A 12,637-nucleotide genomic window follows, 5' to 3' on the forward strand; every position below is an offset into this window, starting at 1 on the left:
GAAACAGAGACCAATAGGCAGTGGAAGAGATCTTTAAGATACAGTGGGTCCGGAAAAGCCAGGAGTATAAGATGATGTTTGAGTAGAGACCTGAAGGAAATAAAAGAGCAGCCACGTAGATATGGGAGAAGGATGTCCCAGGCAGAGGTCAGAGCAGGCGCAAAGGCCCTGGGGCAGGCACTGGTACAGCCAAGGAGTTCAAGAAGGCTTGGGGGAGCCCAGGGAGTGGGCAGAGGAGCTGGAGGTGATGGTTAGGAGTGGAGGCCAGAGCACCAGATTGCGCTGGGCCTTGAGGATCCTAGTGTGGCTTTGATGAGTCTATTCTGAATGGGACGGTAAACTACTGTAGGGCTAGAAACCAAGTGGAGATACCCTCTGAAATGACCTGATCAATTATGTTTCAAAAGGACCTTTACATCCAAGAGAAACACCAAAAAATCTTATTAGTCACATGCCATGACCGTTTTAAACCTAAAACCACACATATAGTTTATTTTATAACATATATTTATAAATAGAGACAAAATAATCTGTATAGTAATTCCCCTAACAAAGGTAAAACTCATCTCAGTTTTGTTTTTCTTTTTTTTTAAAGTAACTGTAAACACTTGGCTCCCCACGGCTTCACTCTTCACTAAAAGAACAACAGTGACTCCATGTAATAAAATTAAAAATAAAACAAATGCACATGTAATAAAATTAAAATAAAATAAATGCTTCTAATTACAGGTGTGCACGTGGTCCTGTATGCCTCTGGGCTATTACTTATTGGAACTAAGAGCAGACTCCTTGGTATATTTCAAGACACAATTTCTCTCCTGATGGCCTAAAGTTCAACTGACCAGTACAGTGAACTTTGATATTAAAAAAGGAAAAAAGGAAGAAATACCACAAAACAAGGTGATTACCATTTGTCAGAGATACGACCCTAATGCTTCCATTGCAGTGGAGGCTGAGATGAGAAACAGAGCATTTGGAGAGGCTGAAGGTGGGTACGGAGGGTGGTATTCCCATCAGAAGGGAGCCTCCAGGAAGCCCAGTGAGTTTTACAAGCCTTAGGTGTAGCAGGTGGTAATAAGGAAGGCACACATAAAAGGTTAGGAAGGCTGCTGGAAAGGAAAACAACTTAAGTTTTTTTTCCATGGCATTCTAAATCTTCACCCAGCTCTTCCTATGGTTGGGCTTTGAAGCCCAGTGAGAGGGAATCTTGCCCAGCGACTGACTGCAGGGGTAGAGTTCGATCTCTGAACTCTGGCAGCCTTATCCATAAAGTGGCTGAGATACGAGGTGCCGTGCCTGGCACAGAGCAGACACGCCAACGTTAATTTCCTTTCCCTCAGTTACCCTCGATTCTGAAATGAAAGCTGTTTTCTTACTTGTTCCTTATGACGTCTGAAACGACTGTTGCTAGCAATGAAGGTGCTAAGTTGGGAAGATGTATCATGTTCTTTGCTTAAAGCAAAAAGTCAGAGAGAAGACAGCCTTACCTGACGTAGAGAGAGATGGGCACCAGGGTGTTTAGAACAATGATGTAGCCCCAGAAATTCAGGAAGCCACGATAGGAGGGAGTAGCGTCCTCCCCACTGTAGAGGTACCAAGAGTAATTGCCGACTTGAGCTTCCCAGTAAGCATGGCCGATAGCAAGGCCCGCGGAGAGCAAGATGAGAACAACAAAGATCTAAAAGACATACAACAGTTACGTTTATTCTTACCTAATACTTTACATACTTATGGTAACTTAGTAGTCTGTAAAAACAACACACTTAAACTATAAACAGTTCCATACAAATGCTTGGAAAGTCTATTTGATTTTTGTGATTGATTGACTTATCCTATACACTACATGTAAGGTGCGGTTTCGTTCCCAAAATTATCTTTCAGAAGAGAAGGTGGTGTCTTACATTCCAACCCTTACGTGGAGATGAGTTAACATAGCAGGGCTGAGACTGCCATCCTCAGAAGTCCTGCTTGCCAGGGTGGCCACTGGCTGGCACGTGGGAACTTAGATTTTGGAAGGGTTTCCCGATTCCTTATTTCTTATTCCTCGGTAAGAATGGCTCACTGTGCCTAACTGTTTGTGTAAAACAGTATGGCTTATGCTGCCCGCCCACATTCCTTTGGGGAGTCTGGAATTTTGGTACATGCCCGGCAGGCAGTGTCTACATGATGGTTCCCCAGTAAGACGCAGGCAGAGTCTCTAACGAGCTTCCCTAATACTCCACACGGGCTGACACAAATTGTCGCTGGGGCCGAGAAGTGTCTTCTGGGTGTGACCTCACTGGGAGAGGACTCTTGGAAGCCCGTGCCGGGTTTCCCCCGAACTTTGCTCGATGAGCCTTCTCCCTTTGCTGGTCTTGCTTTGTGATGAGTTATAATAGGTCCTAACTGTGAGGACAACTACCCACTGAATTCTGTGAGTCCTCCTCGAGAATCACTGAAACTGGGGATGGTTCCTGGGGACCCCGGCACACCTTATACCTAAACTTGCCTTATATTTGGACTTAAACAGCATATGTTGGGGGAGAGAAAGGTTTGCTTTTAAAAGAACCATTATGAGAAACTAACAGCAACTAAAATCAACCCCACGTTGACTTCAGAAGCCCAGTGCCACTGGCTTATTTCGAGCTCCCTGGTTTCCCAACCGGTCACTCCAGTCATCCACTCAGGGCGCCCCACAACCGAAATCTCCATTCCCAGAGAGATTCTCTTATTAGAAATGTAACATTTCTGTGAAAAGGTGAGGGAACCTCCTCTCCCCACCACCAGAGTTCTTCCACCTGCCTACAGAGATGAGACTGCATGAGAACAATACACAACAAAACTAGAAGCACCACAATCAACTAGAACAGAAGATAAATACCGTGTAAACCATGTAGTTCATCAAGTAATCAATTTTAGTTCTTTTAAATCTGGTTTTCCCACTATTCTTCATCATTTTAGTGTCAGCGCCTAAAAAAGGAAACTTCAATACGATCAACAGTCGGGAAAATCAATTCACCAGCACGCCAATAAAACGACTTTCTTTGGTTTCAACAGAGAAGGGACAGAAAATCAATTTCCTCCTTTAAATCTTTAATGAGCGTTTGGATCAATTTCCCAAAAGACCCTGAAAGTACCTGCAAAAATGACCAATCCATGGCAGAAGTCGGTGTTTCTGATCACACAGCCGCGTAACAAAATTCTGTCAGCATCCAAAGGAAAACTGGTCTTTCTCCAAAATAGTGTTCCTGTAAACTTATCTAGTCGGTTATTCGGTTCCTCACATTCAATAAAACCTTTTTAAAAAGATAGGATTCACATAAGTACACGCATATGAAAGAGTTTCTGGCTTTAATTAATAGGGTCTAAATCAAGCCATTAAAATTTAAAACAAAATAAGACATGTTAGCACAAACCATCAAATGTTGCCAAGGAATTTTCTTTTTGGAGATACTGGTGTGTGATTTCCAGTGCCATTTTGAACTTTAAATTGGTTTCTCTAAAAGGAGAGAGGGGGAAAAAAAGAACCGAACAAATTTCAGAATTTGAAAAGGAGTTTAAAGAAAATTATACAAAGTAACATTGGACAGACTTGGAAGTGAAAGCTAAATAATTTGCTTTTGCTATTTTTAAACTCCCTGTTCACCTTGGAACTTCAGGTTTGGATGAAGTTATCCCATGAACTAGAGAGAAACTCCTGACCTGGGAAGTGCTGGCCCCCTTTGCTGTTTGTAATTGTGGGGCCATCTGGGAAGGACAGAGACATCCAGGAACCTCCCTTCCTCCTTCTTACTAACGTAATTCTTACCAGCAGCCTGGGCTGTCAAACCACTGTTTAAAACTGTAGCTTCCAATATTTAATCACACTGAGATAATTCTCCAAAACTTATTTGTTACAGAAAGTGTCAAGACTCAAGACTTTGTTACAGAAAGTGTCAACGTATTATTTTCCAGAGTTAATAACCAGATCCTACGTGTTAGAAAGAAAATTCTAAGAAAGGAGGAAAGGAGAGGGTAACCTTAGCCCCAGTACTTGGCATGTCCCCCCATCCCCGACACTGGAAGGCGAGGCAGATCCAAGAGGACACGCAGGGCCAGGCTGGGCACACGTGCGCTGGAGAGAAAGCCTGTCTTCTTACGAAGAATGACCGTACAACTTCCACAAATGCTGACGGGGCATTTCCACGTACTAAGAAGTTGATGGGCAGTTCTTGACTTTCCATTCCGTTTGCTCTGACAGGGCATGTGAGGATTTTATATCTTCATGAAGCTTTAGAATCTCTCACTCATGGGAGTGACTGCTGTTTTCTAGTTATGACTGAACAATCAACTGATTTACAGAGCAGAGAAAGCTCTCATTTTTTCTCAGATGATCTCATCTCTCTCCATAAAGAAGCTTATGCACATCTAGGGTGTGAGGAAAGGGGTTTACGCCAGGATGGGAAGTACATGCGGGCACCAGTCCCGAGAGCGAGCACAGGTCACTGTGTGACCTTGGGCAGGCGACCTCACCGCCTAGTGCCTCAGTTTCCTCTTGGGTAACGTCGAGGTAATAAGAACACTCGTCTCACAGGGATGCTGAGAAGATTAAATGAGCTATCGTGTAAAGCTAATGCAACCTAACAGGCGCTCCATAAATGTACTGAAAACTGGTCAAAATGATCAAAAACTGAACTTAATCCTCTTTCAAGTGGTAGCATAATAACTGAAACCAACAAAATTGTCCATTGGCAAACATTTTACAAATCTGACCTTTCTTTCTGAGATAGATTATATTAATAGCCATCAGGCTGTGTCTGGTCACTGCTCAGCAGTTTACAAAGGGCCCACAGATAGATTCTGCCATTAACCCTTTTACCTTCCCTGAAAGGTGGGGAAAGACAGGTTTGGCCCTTTCAAATAGGGAGATGAAATGAGACAAAGAGAGGTTTGTCTACTAGGGAGTAAGACCATTATTGTCTTGTTGTTGGTCCTAGCAGGAACTAACTAGGGAATAAAACCAAGACAAAGAGAGGCCAACAGAGGGGGGAGAGGCAAAGCCAGACCTCAGGGCTTCTCATCCAAAGAGCACAGCCTTCAATGTAAGGAATGTGCCTTCAGAGGTCAGCTTTCAAACGGGCCCACCTAAGACTCACTTACCCATCCAGTTCAGCCGTTTCCACGTAGCAGAGGCTGTTGGGTTCAGAGCTGGACAGCAGCAGGATGTCGGCCTGTTTGAAACAAAACACACCAATGACACGGAGACCCCTCCCGACTCAGGCAAAGCCAAGCGCCAGGTCAGATGGGAGGACAAGGAATGAGACACCAGAGCTTGTCCACTTACTGGAACGAAGTCATTTTTTTTCAGACGAATGACATCTCCAACTTGAATCTCTTTCCACTTGGCAATTTTGAATCTGAGTATTAAAAAGAATGATAGTTTAGTGGCTTTTTAAAAGTTACTGGTGAGGGGTGGGTATAGCTCAAGTGGTAGAGGGCATGCTTAGCATACATGACGTTCTGGGTTCAATCCCCAGTACCTCCTCTAAAAATAAATAAATAAACCTAACTACCTCCCCCAACCAAAATAATAATAATAATATATATTTTTTTAAGTTACTGGCGAGGGCTTTGAAATTATTCTGCCTGGAAGCCACAGATTCTGAGAAAACATGTAAACCACGGGGAAAAGGTTTGCCAAAAGTTCAGCCATTTGACAGTTAAGGGGTCATAGGATCGCGTTCTCCTCTGGACGCAGTGACAATGGCGGTGGTGACTAGAGGTGTCCTTCCCAGTCTACGTCAGTCAAGGATTAATGGCGGCTCCTTCAATGTGTGGGAAGGAGGCACGTGCCACCCCTTGGTTTCTGCTCCTGCCCTGGGCTCCCAGCCCTCCTCCTTCCTTTCCTCAGTTAACCAGCACCTGCTCGCTGCTGGTCCCAGGACAGGGAGGTTTTACTGGCTCCCATCCAGGTGACCTGGAGCCTTCATGGAGCGTTAGAGCCTGCCTCCTCTCTCTTGTTTAATGTATCTTTTCAACAAGTGTGTATCACCTTTGTAGTTAATTTCATAAGGATGTTGATAAAATAAAAAGACCTCTTCCTTTGGTAATAAATTCCATAGGAAACATCCATTTAAATGTCTCAAAAACAACATTTTTTAAAGTTTTAAGATACAGGATAGGCAGAGCAAGGAGATAATGCAGGCTGGCTTTCAGACCACCGCAATAAAGCAAATATTGCAATAAAGCGAGTCACACGAGATATTTAGTTTCCTCGTGCATATTTAAAGTTATGTTTACACTGTACTGTAGCCTGTCAAGTGTGCAACAGCATCATGTCTAAAAAACAATGTCCACGCCTTACTTAAAAATACTTAATTGTTAAAAAACGCTAACCGTCATCTAACCTTCAGTGAGTTGTGATTCTTTTCACAACAATAATATCAAAGATCACTGATCACAGATCACTTTAACAAAAAAATAATATGATGAAGTTTGAAATATTTCAAGAATTACCAACGTGTGACAGAGAGACATGAAATGAGCCAATGCTGTTGAAAACATGGCACCTTGCTTGACACAGGGTGCCACAAACCTCAATTTATAAAAAATGCAGTATCTCTGAAGCTCAATAAAGTGAAAGGCAATAAAAAGAGGTCTGCCTGTAGCCTGCTTTAAAGCTTTTCACATAAAGAAAAAATAATGCTAACAGATACTAGGAACCTACCACAACCAACAACATTTTGGAGGCAGAAATCCAATTACTATGCTTGTCCTCCCATTAATTTATGGACAAAACAGACCTGGAGACTTAAAGTATATTTCAAATGTATGTTTATACCCCAGTTTCCCCAATTTTACAAGAATTTAATACACGGTTTTTAATCTCTGGATTTTTTTTTTTTAACTTGGCTTATCCTTCCCTAAAAGGGATGGTAGTTTACATTTCAGTATTTCTTTTTTTCAATTTAAAAAAAAAATTTCTTATTGAAGTATAGTCAGTTACAATGTGTCAATTTCTGGTGTGCAGCATAATGTTTCAGTCATACATACACATACATATGTGCCTTTTCATCATAGGTTAGTACAAGATGTTGAATATAGTTCCCTGTGCTATACAGAATAATTTTTTTTAATCTATTTTATATATAGAAGTTAGTATTTGTAAATCTCCAACTCCCAATTTATTCCTTCCCACCCCCTTTCCCCCCGGTAACCGTAAGTTTACTATGTCTGTGAGCCTGTTTCTGTTTTGTAGGTAAGTTCATTAATGTTTTCTTTTTTTCTTTTCTTTTTGTGTTTTGTTTTGTTTTGTTTTTAAGAGTCCACACATGAGTGATATCATATGGTATTTTTCTTTCTCTTTCTGGCTTACTCAGTATTTCTAAGATGACAAATTAGCAATTTGCGTGTGGGTCTCAAGTTACAAATCAATTAAGCATCTTCTTGCCACAGCTCCTGGGGGTATTAGAGGCAATTCCATTGGCTTCTTCCACTGTGATGTTCAATTTCCCCTTGGGACGCCCCTGTCGCTCTGCACCACGGATGCCCAAGTCCCCACCCACAAAGGCCTGACCCGACTGCGCAGGCTGCTGGGGCCACAGCCCTGCCGGATAAGCACTCCTAACCCCAATTCAAGGCTACCCAGGCTACTCTTTCCCAGTGCAATTAGCCAGGCTGTGGGCTACACGAATCTCACCACCCTCCAAGAGAGGGATTCCAAGTGACCTGGAAGGTAACCTTTGGAACAGAATCCATTTATTTGTAATGGGAAAAAAAAGCATCTAAACATATTTATAGATTGAAATAGCCTATATTCAAATGAGACACAGTTGAAGCGTGGCTGTAAATTGGGTTATTTTCCTCAGTGTTGACACATAAAAAGTCTCTGAATTGGGCCTTAGTCATCACTTTTAGCATGTGAATTTGTAGCTCTGCCTCGAGGCTCCTGCTCAAAAAGCAACGCATTCCTGGTCCCTGAACCGGCACACGGGTCACCACTGACTACGTTACTTCAACAAACATTTATTGAGCACCTTCTGTGTGTTAGATGCGCTGGTGGACACAAAAACAAACACCACCAGGACAGTCTCCCCGAGAAGCTTAATAGTTCTGGACAGAAGATGAGACTTCAACATAAATAATTCGAATAAAATTCAGATCGTAGTAAGAAAGGCGAAAGCAAAACACTCTAAAAGCACAGCGAAGGAAGCAAGCACGATAGCTGGGCAATCGGGCAGGGTGTCAGGGAATCTGGGCAAAGCCCTGGACAGCATAAGGCTGGGGAGATGAGATACCGTAATTACAGCCCCACATTGAACAAAGGCACGGTACCTGCCATCCTTAATGACTTCACACGTTCTATTGTTGATTTCTTTGTCCATTTTATGGCGAGCCTTTAGAGGAGGGGTGGGAAAGGTTTATCTTAATCATCTCAAAATGTCAAGTATTAATGCCATTTGAAAATACACTTGCAGTGGAGAGGAGGAAACTGCACAAGAAATCCTTACCACATCGTCCACGAGGTCTTTGATGGCCGTGACGCCCAGCACCACGAGAAAGGGCACCAGGGTGGTGTACCACGCCAGGGTCGAGATTTGAGGGATTGTCTGAAAGAGATAAAAGGGTGTCATGTGCACCCATGAAGGCACAACTAATCTCCAGGCAACTGCTGTTTCTAAACTTGCTGATTTTTAAGTCTAATCTCCATCATCACCCAAGTCTGCATCCGGCAGAGAGGACAGGAGAAGGGAACAAAGCATCCAGCTAACCTTTCTTGGGCCTCTCCATCCCTCTCTCCATCCCTCTCTCGCTTCTGGCCTCCTGGAACAGAACTCAGAGGACAGTGGCTCCTGAAATCACCTCATTTTGACCTTAACTGGACACCAAGGAGGCTTTGTAGCATGATACCTAAAAGAAAACTACTCTAAATGTTTTGTGAAAGTCATAATTAACAGGGGTGGGGGACAGTGTTGGGTGCAGACGCGTGGGAAGTAGTCCTTTAATTTTTAGACCATGCATACAGCAAGCTCTACACTGCTGGTTGCTCAGCCAGTGGTCTGAGGGTCCCATGATGGAGGCAAAGATGGCAGTAAGTAGTGGCTGCCTTAGGAAGCTAGTGTTTGGGTGGGGCATCTTTGGGGGGGCACAAGAAGAAAGGGCTTCCTTCATGGTTATCGGTGTTGGTCTAGCCAAGAAAGAGGCTGGCCCTGTAGGAAGCCCTGCATCCATCAAGGTGGTTGTCAAGTTGGAATAAAAGATTGGGAAGCCAGTTTAGTAAAGACCTCTTACAACCATCCTATTGATCACTGGGCCATCAGTGGCAAAAATGACAAGCTTTGGAATCAAACTCCAGGTCCAAGTCCTACCAGCTCTATCACTTAGGGCTACGGGACTTGGAGCAAGTTCCTCTGCCTTCCCAGGCCTCAGTTCTTCTTGGCAAAATGGAAGTTATGATAGTACTTACCTCGCAGAGTGCAAGAATTAAGTAACAGTGCAGAGAAAGGGCTGTCTCAGGCTATTCCCGGTACCCTAATTTGGATGGCTGGACTTTCAGAACCGTGGGAGAGGGGGACCTCCCATCAACTGGGGGACAGTTGGAAGAGAGGAAGGCCATTTTCCGCATTATCGCCCATATGTGGGACTCCCTTTTCCCTGCTGGAAGGAAGTAAGGGACAAGCAGCCCGCTCACCACACAGCAGCACCTTAAAATTGGTGCTGTTTGTCTCGACACAAGCCTGTCTCAAAGGTCCCCCTTCATAAGGAGACCACCCTTTCCAATCAAGTCAGCAGGTCTTATATTCTACTGAACTGAGGGTCCATTTCTCCCTCTCATGCCTTCTCTCCTCTCTAATCCGTGCACCCTCCATCCCCACCAGACACACATGCTGCAATTTTCATAAAACTGTCGGGGGTGAATCCCAGCCGGTGAGACTGCTCTGCAAATCCAACACTTGATATAAAGAACTGATCAAAGCGAGTGGATGTGGTACCCTTTGGAACCTGCACACCAGCTGCTGAAGGTTGATACGCTGAGTGGTAACTGGAGGGGGTCGAGTTCCCTTGACCGTAACATTAGTTCCTAGACAGATAAAATTAATGCCCCCAAGTAAGTGAATTCCTTGCTACCATTAAGGAGGAAAAAAAAAAAAACCTGAGGAAAAAAACCCAAGCCTTTCCAGTATAAAACCAGTTCACAAAAATAATTTGACGATGACCAAAATATTAATAAAAAGTAACGATATTTTGGCAGGTCAATAAAACAATAAAGGCCAAGCATTAAAAAGTAGATTTAATTTTAAGGTATACTTTTTTTTATAACAAAGTGAAGATTTTTACTGCACTCACTCCAGGGAAACCAGTTTTAACAGTGACATCAGCATGAAACTGAATTTTTTAAAATACAGAATTAAAATCACATTCCCATTTGCTCCTGTTTCCTGCTCATTTTAACACTTTCGAGCCGGTTCTGTCCATAAGGCATGATCCCTTACGTGCAGAACCCAGATGTCAGTATCAGAAACTTTCAAGATGATTCACAATTTATATGCAACTTAAATAATAACAATCTAAATGTTATCAAGTCACCACAATTCCAAACAGATTTAAGGTATCAAAGGGTATTACCTGTAAGATAAGAAGGATCAGGAAATATAAATTGGCCGCTCTCTTAAACTGCTCAAGCAAATTCAGTGGTAGAAAGGTAAACACATTATATTTGTATGTTTTAATTGCATTATTCTGTTGGAAAAAATAAGAAAGTCATTCTAAACGATGCCACACACTTATCAGAGCATCACAATGTAAATACACCTGCAAAAATCACTGAGTCCTGTGGCCTACAGGGACACAGGGACCTAATTTGCCTCCAAGGTCTCGAAGGCAAATCTGTGACCCAATGCACCCAGCTGTTGGGTTCCTTGACCCCTTAAAGCCTCTTCGAAAATGGGGCAGAGATGGGGAGAAAACGGGAGATGGCAACATGGGTGGCAAAGCTGGAAAAGAAACATTCTTTTACTTAAGAGGGATGGAGGTTACTGGATAAGAAAAAGTAAAACATATTGGCTTGGGGCTCCCCCAAATTATACTCAAGTCCTGACGCTGATCCCTGTGAAGTTCATCTTACTTGGAAATACGGTCTTTGCAGATACTTGGAAATAATTAGAAGTACGGTCTTTGCAGATGTAATCAAGTTACAGTGGCGTCATACTGGATTAAGGTGGGCTCCAACCTAGCAACTGCCATCCCCAGTAGAGGAAACCGAGCACAGACACAGAAACACACAGGGAGGCTGTGTGAAGACAGAGGCGGAGCTCAGAGTGACGCGTCTAGGAGCACCAAGGATTGTCAGCAACCACCAGAAGCCACAGGAGAAGTTTGGAACAGACTCTCCCTCAGGTCTTCCAGAAGGAACCAGCCTTGCTGACACCTTGATTTTAGACTTTTGGCCCCCTGAATTGTAAGGGAATAAATTTCTGTTGCCTTAAACCACCCACTGTGTGCTGCTTTGTCAGAACAGTCCTAGGGAACTAGCAGGCAACATTCAGCCCAGACTCAACCAGTGCCCTTTGTCATATTTAAATGGTAATGAGCGTTTTTCAGGTGAAAATACCTTCAGAGTCTCTAAATCCATCACAGGCAGAGGAGGGGGAGATACGTTACTAAGATTCCTTTCAAATTTTTACTACTGTCAAAAACAAGGCTTCTATGATACTATTATATATTCTTTCATAAAATATTTTAAGAAAGCTTTGTACATACAGAGGGAACATTTCAATCTACATGATTTTGTTTTGTTTTATTTCAAGCCACCCCTCTTCCCCACACACATCCTTAGGGTAGTTAATCTTAATGTGATGAATAAAAATGATACTCCAGAGAAAGAATGATGATTCTCAATGGCCCCAGGCCAGGGTTACCTGGAGGGCAGGTGTCCCTCAAAGTTAGTAAGCATGGCAGCTATTGGGAAAAGTTGGCTTTTAATAAAGTCAATTTTAGGAAGTTAAAATCAACTTACCGCGTATTTGCTCTCCTTAATACAAAAGAACTTTGTGTTCATAAAATGAGGTTGCTCGTGGAAGCTTCGATCATTTGCTTTGACTTGCCACGTACAATCTTTAAAAAAGAAAGAGAAAAAAGTCCATCAAGTGGAAAATCAGCATATTTCCATGGGCTGAGCTGTGCCCTTCCTAGATGCACATGTTGAAGTTTTAGCCCTCACCCACACCACAAAATATGACCTTATTTGGAAATAGTCACTGCAGATGTAACTGAGTTAAAGTAGGGACATTAGAATGGACCCTAATCCAACATGACTGTTGTCCTTATAAAAAAGATAAAGTGGGACAGAGAAAGACCCAAAGAGGGGAGACAGCGTGAAGTCACCCAGAAAAGATGGCCCCCCACAAGCCAAGGGGAGAGCCCTGAAACAGATCCTGCCACCACAGCCCTCAGAAGGAACCACACCGCCACACTTTGATCTCAGACTTCTAGCCTCCAGAATTGTGAGATAAGAAATTTCTGCCATTTAAGCCACCCGGGTTGCCCGTACTTTGTTAAGGCGGCCCCAACAAACTAATGAAAGTGTAACTTGACCAACTATTCACAGGACGTTAGGATTCTAAAGGCATAATCCTCATGTAAGCCCGAACAAAAGCCCCAAAGCTCCAGAAAGTCACAG

The 12,637-nt window shown here is 43.1% G+C and overlaps 1 protein-coding gene across 3 annotated transcripts in view; it reads right to left on the bottom strand.

Moving 5' to 3' along the window:
• The window catches only part of ATP8B1 (ATPase phospholipid transporting 8B1), a 102,689-nt gene that overhangs the window by 28,793 nt on the left and 61,259 nt on the right, over positions 1-12,637 (bottom strand). For all 3 annotated transcript variants that reach the window (XM_032470654.1, XM_032470653.1, XM_032470656.1), the window contains 10 exons: positions 11,975-12,072; positions 10,585-10,698; positions 8,469-8,567; positions 8,293-8,354; positions 5,303-5,375; positions 5,119-5,189; positions 3,396-3,478; positions 3,117-3,275; positions 2,861-2,949; positions 1,488-1,678 (listed from right to left, as the gene is read on the bottom strand). In XM_032470654.1, coding sequence (XP_032326545.1) covers positions 1,488-1,678; positions 2,861-2,949; positions 3,117-3,275; positions 3,396-3,478; positions 5,119-5,189; positions 5,303-5,375; positions 8,293-8,354; positions 8,469-8,567; positions 10,585-10,698; positions 11,975-12,072 — 1,039 coding nt within the window. The remainder of the gene's footprint in view (positions 1-1,487; positions 1,679-2,860; positions 2,950-3,116; positions 3,276-3,395; positions 3,479-5,118; positions 5,190-5,302; positions 5,376-8,292; positions 8,355-8,468; positions 8,568-10,584; positions 10,699-11,974; positions 12,073-12,637) is intronic.

The sequence above is a fragment of the Camelus ferus genome, chromosome 30, assembly GCF_009834535.1.
Source record: "Camelus ferus isolate YT-003-E chromosome 30, BCGSAC_Cfer_1.0, whole genome shotgun sequence".
NCBI lineage: Eukaryota > Metazoa > Chordata > Mammalia > Artiodactyla > Camelidae > Camelus > Camelus ferus.